The sequence below is a fragment of the Scomber japonicus genome, chromosome 23, assembly GCF_027409825.1.
Source record: "Scomber japonicus isolate fScoJap1 chromosome 23, fScoJap1.pri, whole genome shotgun sequence".
Classification (NCBI taxonomy): Eukaryota; Metazoa; Chordata; class Actinopteri; order Scombriformes; family Scombridae; genus Scomber; species Scomber japonicus.
Window position 1 is genome coordinate 16,496,185 of NC_070600.1, and position 15,506 is coordinate 16,511,690.

Genomic DNA, 15,506 nt, shown 5'->3' on the forward strand with positions numbered 1-15,506 from the left:
GTGTATCCAGGCTGGCTCCATCCCTCCAGGCAAGAAAAGAGGGGGGAGATAGCAGGTGAAGCCCCTGCTCTCCTGATCAGTGAGAACAAGCCTGAGACTCTTATGGTAGTGACTGATTGATCTCGTGTGTGCGCATGAAAGAAAAGAACTTGAGAGAGTGGAGAGAACTGGCGTGGATTTGAGAGGAAAGTGAGTCGTATATAAACTTGTCAGAGAAAGGAACAAAGGATGACAGTGAAAAGTGAACAGTGAAGCGAAAACTAGGAAATAACATTCATAAAGAGAAGGAGAGCGTGACAGAGAAGCTAGAGAGAACCTCACTGTGATTGCAGTTTTCTGTGAATATTTATGTTTTATTGATCACTCCCAAATAAACAGATCGTTCTCCATCCCCTTTAAAGATCTAATAAATCTGAGATTGAAAGAGAGTAAGTCCAAAGAAGGAGGGGGAGCCAGTGGGAGAGTTAAGTACAAGTAAAGCATACAGGTTGTTGTTCTCACAGGGGAAATTCCTTTGGTTCCTCAGTCTTTTCACTGAGGCAACAGGCTAGTGACTTTGAACCACTCTGCGCTCCACAAAAGAAAAAGAGGTCCCTCTATTCTTGTGCTCAAAAGCTGGACCCTAATTCTTTGCTAACCTCCCCCTACCCTACTCACACACACAAACACACACTTTATTTCTTGACCACTCCTCACTGAGTTGAATACATATGCATGGAAGTTTGTTTTTTTACCCCAATTGGTCAGCCTGTGTCACCGCCCAACAACTGTGACACAGTATGCATGTGAGCAACAGCATGACATAAATACTGACCACCACATCTAACAGGACACCACTAATTGTGGGGTGTCCGTAATATTTAAGTTCTTGTTGTGATTTGTGGTGGGTGACATATTTTCAGCTTGCTAACTTCAGCAGTCGCTTGTAATGGGTGGTAAACTTGATTTACTTTACAGTCTGAAAAAAAAACAGCTGAAAAGGAGGTCACACTCTGAGAAACTGAGGCTTCCAAAAATGTTTGATGAAAAGAAAAATCAAGTCTTCTTGAACTTAAACTTAGCTATACAAGGGTGGACTGAAAGTGTGTCACTCAGTGTCCTGTGTGTTCTTGTTTTCTAGGTCATTTTGCTGAAAAGCCAACTAAACCCGCCTCAGGGAGCCGAAGAATGGAGAACAACATGTGACCAATTCGTCCACCACTGTCGACAGGATGCTTCGTCTCCACCAGACCTTTGCGCTCTGCTTCTGGTGTCTTTTGCTACTTCACTGGCAGGCTCTGGCTGATGAAGAGGCTCTCTGGGGACCAACGCCACCAAGAGAAAACCCACCTGAAAATAAGCAGACCTCATACTGGTGGACTCCATCTCTGCCAAAGCTCCCATCCATTCCCTCACTGCCATTCCATATCCCCTTTTATTCTTCAGACAGTAACGACAAGGCTCCTGCATTGACCACAACCACCGAGGGACTGATAGAACCAATCGATCACTTGCAAGACAACTTGGGGGAAGGGAGCAGTTTTGAAGCCTCTGAACCACCCACCATTTTGACTCAGGGGCTCCTAACCAGTGTAACAAAGATAAGGACAGAACCACTTCCCACGGGGACATCAGATTCTCCACACAGCAGCATAGCACAGAGCGACAATGATACTCTTGTTTCAGACTCCTACTCTCCCACAAGCAGTTCTATCAGAAACACTGTGCTCACCAAAAGTCCCACCAGCAAAAGCACTCCTGAACAAAATGCAACACATACCCACTCAACACAGGGCTCTACACAAGCAGCCGGACCCACCATGGGTGCTACTTCACAACCCCTCCCCGAGGAACACACTGATAAAGAGGAAGCTGAAGATTTTTCAGAAATGATCTCTTCAACAACAGCACCAGAAACTACAGTCCCCACTGCCTTAACATGGGAAGTGGCTGAAACCACAACACCAAACCCAGGACTGGTGGAGACCACACTGACCAGACACCCTTTAGGACCTGTTACTCCCATGTCCACACAAACTACATTTGTCACACTACCACAAGACTCCACTGTTAGTTTGAGTACTGAAGAGGCCACAATGGTAACAACAAACCCCACTCAAAGTGAGACTGACTGGGGCTTCTCTGAGTCCAGGTCGGGGTCCGTGGAGGAACAGATGGGGGTAATCACCACTACCACAGAGATGGATCACAAACTACTACTGGTATCCATAACAACCACACCCCAGAGCCAAGAGGTTAACTTCCCAATAATAGAAGGTAAGCAAAATTTAAACAATCAATAGTGGCTGGATTGACTCAATAGATGTGATCAATCATCTGCAGGCAGGTCTCAAGTGTTCAATAGATGGCTGTCAAAAGACTGACAGTTCAACTTGATCAATGATATTTCTGACATGGTAAGAAGTCAAAGGTCGGACATTTGCAAAAATCCAGATCATGTTGAAACCCTGTCAACACTTGTTAAGTACAAGTCTGGAATCAACATTAACATGAATAAATTATGCTACTGATCCTTTGGACAAATGACATCTTGCAGAAATCCAAAGTAATACAGGATAGAGCAACTAAAAAGTGTTTAAGCATCTCACAACAACAGAATGAAACATCTTTCCAATACTTGATTCTCACAAACTTTGAACTACTCAACAAACTGTTGAATAGGAGAATAAAGCATCAGATCGGTTGTGCAATCTGTTGTGGGTGGTTGAAACCTTTTGTGAGTGCTACATTGTTTACTGACCCCATCCTTTCCCTAAACAAATTTTGAATTTCACAATCATCTCCTTTTTTTAAAAGTCTGAAATATTCCTTTAATAAACTGTAATGAGTTTTCAAGCTGCAACTCTACTCCAATATTGCATAAGCCATTACCTCAGTGAATGGAAGGAAATAGTATATGATTGAATGCTGTTTGGTGAGGGGTTTTGTTCTCCACAGTGCATGAAAAGAAGAAAACTGAGGATCAAAAAGCAGCTACCAGTAGCCAGTAGGTTTCTCAAGACATTGACACGATATTGAGGCAGTACCTCCTTCCTTCCCTGGCCCATCCCCCCAACACTGGTGGCAGTCTGGCATCTGTATGCTTAATGAGCCTTCAGAAGAAGATCCTCCTCTGAGTACAGACACATTCATCATTTAGGGTCAAAGGCTGGATCAGAAAATGATGAGTTGATTATCCTGAGCCAGGGAGGTACAGCGGCCATCTGATAAAACCTTGATGGTTTGGTGGATGTATACATACAGTTATGCATGAATACAACACAATGATATTCTGTGTATTAGTTTCCATATTTTAAAGCTGTTCACCCAACAAAAGCATAAATGAAATTTTGAAATCAAAATTTATTTTTGTAAGCTAATATATACACAAGCAAGTAGACTTAAACTATTGTAAGGCAATTAATCCTGACTAATTATAAATCCTAATTATGGTATAACATGTTATATATTATTATTACCCTTTTTGCAATACATTCAGCATCAAATATGATCTTTACTGTACTAATGCCAATGCAAATTATATGTTAAATGTTTCTTAATCCAATTATTGTAATGCTTTTACTTACCTTTAAAATTGTGTTGCATATTTTCAGTTGCTTACTGCAACAGATTGATAAATTGACATATTTTACTACATGAGTCATCATCTCTGTTTTATATTACTGAAATCCTCTCAAATTATATGAGCTTTGTCCTATATTATATTATTCTTATCTGAGGTCACAAATACATTTCACACTCAGAATCCAGACACTATTGGGCACAGTCAGTGTTCCAGACCTTACATCTCCCATGTTATACTTTACACAGAAACTGGTGTTGTGTTTTGTCTGCGTTGCCTGGTGTTGTGTCTACACTTGTTTTCAGTTGTGCACCGTGTGGTGGCACAAAGAGGAGGGGGCTTGGCCCTAGATGGGGAGGGCTGCTGTGGTCGTGTATCAGTATTCCAAGCGCACACTCAGCGAAACCACCACTTCTCCTGTGGGACCATCCGCCCGCCAGTCGCTGTTCATGGATGCTGAACATGCTTCTTGCCATTTAGTCTCCTCCATCCATGCCTCCCTCCCTCCTTTTTGAAACATATTTGCTGCTGTACAAACACAAATCCCTGTCATTTTGTTCCATGGACATGTCAGCCATGCTGCGTTGAACGATAAAATATCTTGACAGGAATGTTAGCTTCTGGTTGTCCAAGAAGGATGCAAAGCTAAAAAAAATGTACATTTATTTACCCTTGAAGTCAGACTAGAGTAGTATTCACTTGCAGTGTTTAAATGACACCTCGCCAAAGGACACAAGAGGAGACTAATATGAAAATGAAAGGACGGCACCCCTGCATTATCATACATTATCCCAATGTGAACATTGCAGCTGTGTGCTGTAATTTACTTTAAAGCTGCACAGAGTCAACCATTTCACTACTGGAGCTGTGAAACACCTTCACCAATGTGAAATAGCTGGGTTGTCATTGATCTAGAGAATATTTGCTATGTGAGATTGCCCTTGAGAAGGCTGAGAGGTATGAAAAAAGCCATGCTCTGCATCTGTGTCACACTCTCTACGAAGTGACACTCTGACATCCAAAAGCAAGGGCAATTATGAGAGGAGAGAGCAGGGAAAAAAAGGGGAAAGAGAACTGGGGTTGAGGATGATGTGGTGTGGGGGTTGAAAATACTGTATAGGTTTTCTAAAGCATCCAAGATCGCTGTTGCTGTAATTTTTCTTCCTTTATCCTGCTCCTTCTTTCCCCTCCTCCCATCTTTTCCATTACTATGTGCTGTACTAATAGGCAGTGGCGACATTAGACCCATGACACACTCCATTAATACCTGCAAGGATATATTGTCTCTGTGATCTGAGCGCTGAACTAAACAGCTAAAGCATAGCCATTGACAGATTAATTGATTATGGAAATAGTTTTTATGCACACAGTATGTGACATGAATAAATGATGTCGTTGTATAGAATTTACACAAAAAAATGGGCAAAAATGCAAATAGAGAACACTGTGATGACTTAAATATTATGTTAATCCTCTCACAATGACTTAAACCAGACTGAATCTGTGAGTTTTAAAAAACTGGAAGGATTAGGCCAATTTGTTTTTAAGATTATGACCCACAGTCTTCAGGCTGAATCAACCACAGGAAAAGATCTGAGTGATTCAAATCTATAATTATAGAACAATCAGGATTATTCCTCCCCTTTATTCAGACTGCTGTTAATGGAAGACATAAGAATGTAATGGGGTTAGAAAATGCCACAAATCCCTTAGTAACCATCTTGAAAATTAACCAAAATAGCAGTGGCATGATGCAATTTGGTGCAAGTACATTATGGAAAAAACTAAAGATGAGGTATCTCAGTCATTATATCCCATTTGAATGCATCTGATTATGTGCACTGCTATTCGTACTCCTATTGATTCTTATCACTATTAGCTGAATGTCTCTGCAACAAACCCACACATGTCCCCTTTCTCAAATTCACTCAGTTCTTACGTAGATTAAATGGACAGCAACATCATCTTCTATTTTTTCTAGTAGCTGATAATGAAGAGCTTCTGAAACACTTCACATTGTGCTACATTTGAATTACATCTACCACACCGGTTTGGGTGATACTTTAAGGCTAAATCACACAATGAAAACTACATTTTCATCCTATGTGCATGTGAAGAAAGGCACAAGGATGGCTAATATATGTACTAATTAAGAAGACACCTAAAATGTTAATTCAGCACTAATGTAGAAGTTGTTCAATAAGTAAAATGCAGATAGTCCACACAAGCCTTCTTCTCTCATCCCTTTCTGCTTTCATTTTGCTCTGTCAGCAGAGTCTGTGTAAATAGCTGGTCATCAGTAATTTTGCTTGTGAAGTGCTAAAGAGATGACTTCCGCTGTTTGGATGTGAGTCAGTGAGTGAGTGAGTGAGTGAGTGAGTGAGTGCATATGTTAATAGTCCTAATGTTTCATTTGTGGAAGATATTGTTAGTTGTGGTAGTTAAATCTAACACTAAAGGCACATCAGTGTGTCTGAACTGCAGATTTATGATGCTGCAGTGAAGTGTTCTGGCTGCAGTGTCCAGCTTATCTGTCTAAGTCACTAAATAAACTTAACAAACAACTTAATTACAATACATTGTAAAACCAAACCATTGCGAGTTCTAGTCAGATGCTGTCAGAGTTTTTCTTTTTGTGAAAAGGGAAAAGCTTTTTGTAAAAGCTACTTACTTCTAACTTCAAAAGCTATTTTTTTTTAAAAGAGTCCAGTAAAATCCAAGGTTTTCAAACTACAAAAGGTTTCACCAACTAGTAATCTTTTGAACAGACAGAGCACTTCTTTTTGAACAAAATCACCAATTTGTACAATCCAACTTCAGATCACAAGTTCTAGCCTCACACTTGACTTGAAACTTAAAAGCGACAATAGTTAATTCTCTGGTCTCTGACTTAATCTCACCTTGAAATCTGTTGTGGCTTCAATAATAGCTTCAGTGTGTTTGTGCAGGTGTGCATACAGTTGTCAGTCTTAACTTTCCCTCTCCCCTTGGACAAATCTCCAGCTGCGTGGAGGTCAACAGTGCAATTAAGTCTTGAACAGGTTTTGCTTTGGAGACTTTTTAATCGTATGATTAAAGCAACCCCTGTTTGCATGACCTAGATTATGAGATCGTAGTTTATATTGCCTCGTAGCTGTTATGATTTTTTTTGTAAATCATTATTCCTCCCAGAAGCCCCATGCCTTGGCATCTTTTATTAATATCAATTCTGTCAATATTGAAAACTTACTCTGTACCTGGTATCTCACACTTCATCGCAGTCAGCTCATCAGTTTTTCCCAACAGGTTCACTCCCTGAAAATTGTCCTGATACTCAGCTGGCCCATCATTCATTTACAAGTGCTCTACTGTGTTGTAAAGCACACAATTCCTGTCCAAAGGGCTGACTGTGAGAACATTATTCTGTGAGTGTACCAAAGGGAAAACAGAAGATGCGGCTCTGTCGTGCTATTCAATCATGCAGGCATTACTTCTGCATTCTCTCTGCCTCTTGCTTTCTTTATCTTTGTTCTCTTTATGTTCTGAAATGCCTTTACTTGTTTACCTCAACTGTGGAGGTAAACAAGAACAGGCATTTCATAAAGACATTGGAACAAGACGTCTGGGTTCATGATAGACCAGGGCAGACACACCCAATGCACACACATTCATAAACAAGCACACACACATCGGGATGTCAATGTAATTAGACTACAGAGGGCCAGACTACTGTGCTATGGATGACTGGCTACAACTAAGTGGATGATAGGCCGATCCATTTGACAGAACTGGGTTAAGAAATACAGTCCTTCCTTTTTCTGTAGTGTGAAGTCTCAGATGTGAACATGGGTCGGAGAGGGTTAAACTCTCTTTTTGGCAGGCTCCAGATTTGTTAATCTATTTTTCTGAGACTGCTTTAGAGCTGCAATGCTGTGTAATTTAAACTGTATTCCTGATGGCTTTGAGATTGCTCACAAGTTAAATTGCCTGTGTCTTCCCAGAGCTGCCAACTAAAGAGGATAAGGAGGATGAGGATGAGGTTGAGGAAGGTGTGGTTCCTACAGCTACAGACGGGGATGGTGACACGAAGTTGGCAGGCATTTCCACGCCGTACGCTAAGCTGCTAACAACATCACTGCCACAGAACACAGGTGAGCAAACATGTTACTTAAGATGTAAACACACACTGTAACTTACTTCAAAAATCCCATCGCTTTGCTCTGCAATGCTGTTATGAAGGCAACTAAAACGACTGCATGCTGTTCTTCGATAAGCCATCCTGTAGCTTTTTCATTGTCTGTAAATAAATCTGTCAGAGGACTAGGAGAAACAATTACCCTGCATCCTTTGCCTGAAGCTATTAATTGCTTCCAAAGGGAGGAGAAATCTGCTCATTCACGCTGTGATTTTGGAGAACTTGAAAGAACCGAAAAGACAGGGAACAATGCTCACCTGATAAACAAATATCTCACTGTTTCGCTTTTCAGATAAGTATTCATTAATCTGATAATAATACCTGCCTTTAATAAACTGAAAAGACATACAGCTATTGATGAAGTGCTAGCCAATGACAGCCGAGCACTTAAAGTAGAGTTACTGCACAGGGTTGCTTAAAAGTGTTGTGTGATGTCAACTGACTCCTTTTATACATTTGTGAATCTATAAATGTCATTTTTATAATTATTATCAGATGTATATAATCCCTATTTAAATCTGTGTATAATATATTATGTAAAATATCAATGGACATAACCTCATTAATATATTACTTCATCAACATGAAATTAAAATAGGTTTCATATTTCTCATGTAGCCCAGTTCACAGGAGCAGATGTAACCCACATTACCTCTCCCAGAATAGCAGATGTTGTCAAGTGATTTTCAAAAATAGATTTGTCAAATGTGCCACTTGCTGACGATGGGATGCCCAAGGGCTCCCTAGTTTGGTTTGTCAGGAATGAGTCAGTGAGTGAGCGAGCGAGCGGATGAGTAAAACACAAGTGTTATTACTCTGTCTGCCATATGAGGTTACACATAAACATATTTGCAGTTATCATATAAGCTCTCTTATTTGCTTGGGGCAGGTGTTTTTTTGTACAAACTGCAACTGCTTAGGAATCAGATTAAACTCAGCCTCCCGGGTTCCAACACACACGACCAGCGCCTCCTCAGTATGCGCCATCTAACTTCTCTGTGAGCTCCCGCTAAATTGCTTTTTTCTTGAGGTGAGCCAAATTGAAAATGAAGGCAATCAGAGGAAAACTACATGAAGTCCTCAGTTTCACGATGCAGAGTCAACTGGCAGCCAATTCAAGATGAGTCTTGGGTTGTGGTCTATGCACTGAGGAATCCCTCACCTTTATTGCCTCAGCTAGTTTATTGTGCCTCAGGTCAGGCCTTTCTAGATTTACTAGCAAAACCCAAATAAATTAAGAAATATATAGCCTCAGAGCTCTAATAGTGTTTCCACTGAGACCTAAATGAAAATACTTCTCACATGAAGTCATCTGTGAAGCACAGCGTCTAATGTAGGTTTTCTAATTTTCAGCTGATTACTCCTCATTTATCTTTTAGAATGTGTGCAATTGCTTTCTATTAATAATTGACTAAAATGTCTTAAGACAGCTCTAGGATCTGAAATTCATCTGATTTCTACTTAACCATACATCTACAGTAACAATTACAACAATCATTACTGCTGTAGAACATGTGAAAGATAGTCGTGTTCATCAAAATTTGAGCCCTAACATGGAATTTGCCACTTGGTCAGTACAGACTAAATATAAATCAGTTGGTACAGACATTCATTACAACTCTAACTTAGTGCCATAAATAGGTCAAAATGTTAACCCAGTACCTGAAGAACTAATGATATTTCCATCAGCCTCAACAGTACTTGTGTGGAACTCCGTCTCCATGTCTTTAAAAGATTAAATTAGTTTGAATGACCTCTCAGTTGGTGTCCACAGACGACATTGTTTTCAGTCTGTGTCCGTCTGTTGTAAATGTCTAACTGTCCCTAGCATGAGAGACTTGTTCCCACAGGAATGTGTCAGATGACCGAGCAGCATGCAGTGGAACATAACGCTCTGATCCATCCTTGTACTGCAGCCACCACATACCAAACCCTGTCCAGGCCGCTCGGCCGGCCCAGCAGCTCAGATGTGACATTAATCGTCATGAGCGAGGCAACAAAACATGGCACTAATTCAACCTCTAGTCACATTTTTCCACTCTGCCTGACTTAGTGGCACCCAAATCATCGCCATCGCCCTGGAAAGCAAACAAACGGATAGACAAGTCATTGGGATAACACTGTACCGGACTCCACCTACTTTATCAGTGGCCCCCACATTCAAAATGCCTGCAGCTGCTGGTTTGTCTTACAATCCAGCCACATTTCCCACACAGTTACAGTCTGTTATGATAGCATGACATTGTCAATGCAGTCCTACTGTGCAGGTTTGTCATAGCGCTGACATAATTAATGCCCTCATTTAATGCAGCTAATGTCATAACTTTAAACAAGATTACACATAGCTCTGCCTTATTTTTCCTGCAATTTATACTGTACTGAACTAATAACCAAATATTTAAACTTGATGAATGACTTTTTCATTTTACTTGATTATTTTTGTCAATTGACTAATTTGACTGATTTTCTTCCGCAAAATATTTCAAATAAAATATGTGTCATGAGATTTCCAGACTCCTTTGACATTGCTGTGATGCTAAATCAATCACTGAATGTGAAATGCAGCTCCCACTTGTCATATTAAACATCAGTATGGAACAAGATGTTTAATCCATTTGCTTAACTGACTTAATGCCCGCACAGCTTGTACTTTCGTGTCAGACCAGCAGTGTGTGAATATGTGAAATATCTGAATACACTGACTGATGCTCACACACCTAATTATATATAATGTGATATATGTCAGTGCAGGTCTGAAAAAATCATTATGGGAAGAATGCATAAGGGAGTCATCTTTACAGCATTTCCTATACTTTAAAAGATATATCGGAGCTTAATTAAAAAACAGTGAATCAGCCAAAAGACAGTGTCTCAAAAACTCATCGATCTGTGTTTTTCATCCTGTTCCTGTTGAGGATGCTGTGAAGCATCAAAAGACAACTCTAATGAAATAAAACTGCTGCGTCGTGCTGAGAGATGCACTGGCAGCTGGCAGTGGGGTCATATTTCCTCAAGCTTGACGTTTTCATTACAACCTGGGACTATGATTCAGCTCTGGGGTTAGGAGACGAACGAGGAAAAATGATAAAGACTTTGTCAACAGCAGGCAGACAGCAGAGAAGTGCTAAAGCTTATGCTTAACCACTTGTGTAAATCTTCTGCCACTCATGAGGATCTGAGGCAGAGAGAGAGAGAGAGAGCATGGCTTTGTTCACATGAGGTACTTCAGAACAGCAAGTGACACCAGTACAAACACATGCAAACGCACCTATACACAACCCAGTATGGACACACACTGACACAAATTGCATTGTTAACATGAATCCAAGTGAAAAGGGCTTCAGGCTGTTTGCATCTCAGCATCATCTCGGTAATGTTAGAGCACTAAAAGAAGACACAACCATTTCACTCTCCCCCCAGAGCTGCAGACTTACACATGTTAAACATAATGGACACTGCGCTGTCTTGCCATGTGTTGGATCTGTACAACTGGAAAAACAGTCAGAAAGCAACTGAAGCAGAAAACATAGAGCATGGGAAGTGGCTTGTAAAATTCAGAGCAGCCAAAGAGAATAGTTTGCTATAGAAAACTGTCTCAGTTTAAAAATAACAAACCCACCTATGGGTGTATCCCCTTTTTGTGGGTGTTGAAATGGGTGTTGAAGGGAAATTATAAACAAAAGAGCAAATTATGGGGGTAGGGTGGGATAGGAAATGCAAGAATAAAGCCTATAAAAGTGCATTAAAAGGACAGATGAGAAGGACTTAAAACAAAAATGCTAAACCACAAGAATTCTTTTAGTTTTAATTAGGAAACAAATATGACATCTCCAATCCATATGTAACAATTTTGGAGTTTTGTGGTGCTGACGACTGCACATTAAAGTTCTTAAAGTGGCGCATAACATTACCTTCAGATATAATGTATTCCCCAGATTTCGCTAGAGGTATTTAAAGCCCCAGTAATGCTTTTGGCTATATTTAGCTACATTTTGCACAAAAAACCCTCACACAACACAAAATTAACTCGTTAATGTTTTTATGCACGCACACAACACTAAACCTACCTGGCGTGAGATTTACTGCATTGTCATATGTCCCTGTCTCTGTGGTCTATTAAAGCTCCTGGTTCTTTATGGAGGAGTGATTGTCTCTGATAAGCTAGCAGCAAAATGAGTGATGATCCTATGTGTGTGCAAATGACAGAGGCTGCAGCCCCCCCCCCCCACCTCCACCCCAGCCACACACACACACACTTTCCTTTTCTGTGGCAAGGTTTTGAAGCTGCCATTATTAGACTCAAGGTCTCAATATGTTCTTTTCTGTGGTGCAAAGATAGCGTGCCCGTGGTTATGGTTATGTTTTATGGAAAAGAACCATGATGTGATGCGCACTGATGTGGAAATATGAAAACTGAAAAAATGTTTGTCTTTTGAAGTGTCCCGTTCAAGTCTTCCCCCAATAATTGAACTGCATAAACAAGTACGGCGCAGATGAGCTTTACAGGCTGCTTAGTAATGTTCATGCTGGCACATATCTATATGGCTACCTCTTAATTTCCAAAGCTAAACCTAGAAACAGTAATTTCCTTCACAGTGCTAAAACATGTCTAACTCAATCATAATTAACTGCTCTTGCATGGAAACTCAAGATGGCTTACGTAATCCAAGAGAAACTTGCTTTGTGGTTCTGAGTGGGCTGATCTCACCCATGCACACACATCAGCCCAGTTTGAAGTTGCCTTCTTACAAGCTTTTAAACAAGATTAGCACATTAGGAGGAAAGCATGCTTTCACCATGCTGGATGTGAGCCATTTTGTTCTTTTTGATTTTCTTGTTCTCTTCCTCTTAAATAATCATCTGTAATCATGATAGGACTGAAATTCTGCTTTCTTTTCAGGCGTTACTCCAGAGCCCCAACATACTCCTTTGTACACTGAAGACTGGATGTCAGACCTGATGGACAGCAATGCTACCTTCCTTCCAGACTGCAATAAAGAACGTTCTGGGATCTGCAATCTCTCTGACACCTGGGATGCCACAACCTCCTCAAACATCAAGCCCACACAAAACACCACCACCACAAACCACTCGAGCAACCCCTTTCTAATCCCAGCTCCACCCATGTTGGTGCCCTTGTACACTGACTGGAACAGCGCCATGGCAGCCTGGGGCCTGGCCTGGGAGGCTCATATTTATGGCGCCGGTTGCGTATTTGCAATGCTGACACTGGCCTCAGCGCTCAACCTGCTCTGCCTGCCACTGCGATGTCCATCTGGTTGTGGGTACTTTGCTTTGGTTAGCCTGTTTCTACTAGCTGCTGGTAGTACCAGATCTTTCTTGCTCCTGTACGATGCCTACGGTCACCAGGACCGCTTACCCTCCACTGAGGCTTCACTCATGCTCTATGAGGCACCGTTCCCCTGCCTGACTGCAGCTTTTGGCTTGGTTTTCCTTCTCCTTTCCATGCGCTCAAGAATGCAGCTCTCCTACTCAGCCTTCCAGAGACCCTGTTTCCTGGCCTGCCTGGTTGCCCTGCACTTTACTGCTGCATTCGGACCGGTGACATTACTGAAATTCTACGAGCAAAAGCCTCCCCTTTGCCTCTTTCTTTCACTCATCTCCCGTGGAGCCTTTGTAGTTCTGGCAACATTTCTGTCTGCTGCCTATTTTGTGTTCTACATCTACGTGCGGGCAGACTCGAAGCACATCTACCACCTGAATAACACATCTCCAACACCTACTGAGAGATACAACCGCTGTCCCTTTGCTGAAAGCCGGGACTGGAACCGTGCAGCTGTAACCGTTTGTCTTTCAGCACTGTTTTGTTTAGCGTGTGCTGGACTGCAGTTATATGCAATACTCAATGCAATGGGTGTTGCTGGAGGAGAGGAGGTCTTCCACCCTTGGCCCTGGTGGGCTTTTCAGTTTAGTTGCAGACTGTGTGAGTTAGGGGTTTGTCTCACCTTAGCCTTGGTGGTGGCGCAACCTGTCTACTGTTCTGACCACCTCCCAGCTGCCGGAAGCTGCTGGACTGAACTGTTGGCATCCAAATCACCCATCCTACCTGGGAGCTACCAGTGGACCCTGAGCCAGCAGGAAAAGCTTGCCATTGTTGATACAGTTGGGCTTGGAGAGACAGAGAGCCTTCCTCTTTACACTCTGATGGATGAGAGGCTTGGTCGCAGCCTCAATGGACTGGATCTCCTGTACCACAGCAACCGGGCCTTGGCCTACAGAGACCTGGACTTGGATTTCGACATGCAGGGTTCAGAAAAACCTGAGGATGGAGGAGGCGGAGAGCCATCAGGTGGATCCTCCTTTACCAGTGACTCCACTACAGACCTGCGGCCACCTTCACCAATCAACCTGCGTCGCAGCATTGATGAGGCACTCTTCAGTGAGGCCCTCTTTCCCATGAGCCTCTTCAGCTCTACCAGGCCTCTTCGCTGCAGTGATCTATCCATAAACAACCACTGTGAGCTTCCCAGCAATGGCCTCTGTGATCCTCTCTCAGCTGACCCTGGCCTTTATCGGACCTCTTCCTGTATAGAGATGGCCCCTAACCCCCAGCCCTCTTGTGCTACATCTCAAGGAGAAACTGTTGTAGGCGCTCCACCATCTCCCTCCCTGTCCTCCTCCTCCTCCTCCAGCTGTTCATCTCCTGAACGTTGGAGGGGCAGTTCTTCCTCTTGTTCCCTTTATCGAGCCTCTCTCGGGGGCTCCTCACTGGTCCTCTGCCCGAGCCCAGAGAGAAATGCTCGGCAGCTTCTACAGGAAATGGGCTCAGGCCAAGTGGTGTCCTCTGGCCATCAGGGTTCTTCTGACCCACAGAGACACTATCATACACTGGGTGCGGCATCACAGGAGAGCCTGGACCTCGACATGTCATCTGACGCTGATCGATCAGTGCAAGAAGAGTTCATCAGTGCTTGCAGACAAATTGATGCTTTGAGCATTTGCAGCGAAACTATTGATTTATAAAACGACAGTCTGGTCTCATAAGGGTTATATTGAGGACTTAAGAAGGGTGCCTATTTTGTGCAGCAGGTTGACTGTCAAGATTTATACAGCCTAGTGCATGGTAGCTTTTACATACATGATACAATACCTATAGCTGCCAAAATAACTTTTTTTTTTTTGGAGGTATGAAGAGCTTTCTTATGTGGTCTTCAGTGAATGTCTATGAGGGTCTAAGTGCCAAGAATGTCAAGAGCCAAAAGGTAATTTGTAACTTTTACATGTTTGATAAAGGCTGGTGAAGTTTGATACAGTCAAAAGAAGAAGAGTAACATTTTACTGAATGGAGGTATAACATGAATTTATTTGTACAAATGTTTTTATTGCATTCCAACATTCCAATACAGTACTGTGACTGAATTAAGCACTTATTAAATACTACTGAAGTCACACACTTTCAAATCTAGCAAAACATTGTCTCATGTCTCATTAAAACTCATGTTGAACCAATGGGATTATAATTGTGTTTGTCAATCTATAAACTCTACATACCAATGAGCAACACATTTTACTAGCAGTAATGGTGCAGCAGTGCCCCCTACTGGTAAGATGCACACTGTGTTACCTTCTCTTTCTACATGTGTGTCATCAATGAATTGTGCTTCTACAAACTGATTCGCAGAATCTTCTGACCGGCTTACTAAATCTACTTATGTTCAAACATAACGTTGCTCCACACACACTGTTTAATAAAGTTTGTTTTATAATATTTGATAATATTTGGTTTATTTTTCTCATAATGAATAAGAC

At 41.8% G+C, this 15,506-nt stretch overlaps 1 protein-coding gene across 1 annotated transcript; it reads left to right on the forward strand.

The window, feature by feature from the left end:
• The first annotated feature begins 1,136 nt into the window (after positions 1-1,136).
• Positions 1,137-15,166, forward strand: prrt4b (proline rich transmembrane protein 4b). Its single transcript, XM_053313786.1, has 3 exons — positions 1,137-2,256; positions 7,543-7,692; positions 12,637-15,166. The coding sequence occupies exons 1-3, from the start codon at positions 1,212-1,214 to the stop codon at positions 14,718-14,720; spliced, it is 3,279 nt and encodes a 1,092-aa protein (XP_053169761.1). The 5' UTR covers positions 1,137-1,211; the 3' UTR covers positions 14,721-15,166.
• The last annotated feature ends 340 nt before the right edge of the window (positions 15,167-15,506 follow it).

What these genes read in the sequence shown, in the direction of transcription:
- prrt4b (XM_053313786.1), top strand. Translation starts at nt 1,212, where the DNA reads ATGCTTCGTCTCCACCAGACCTTTGCGCTCTGCTTCTGGTGTCTTTTG. An exon ending in TAACTTCCCAATAATAGAAG is followed by an intron (nt 2,257 to 7,542) that starts GTAAGCAAAATT and finishes GTGTCTTCCCAG; the next exon opens with AGCTGCCAACTAAAGAGGAT. An exon ending in ATCACTGCCACAGAACACAG is followed by an intron (nt 7,693 to 12,636) that starts GTGAGCAAACAT and finishes CTTTCTTTTCAG; the next exon opens with GCGTTACTCCAGAGCCCCAA.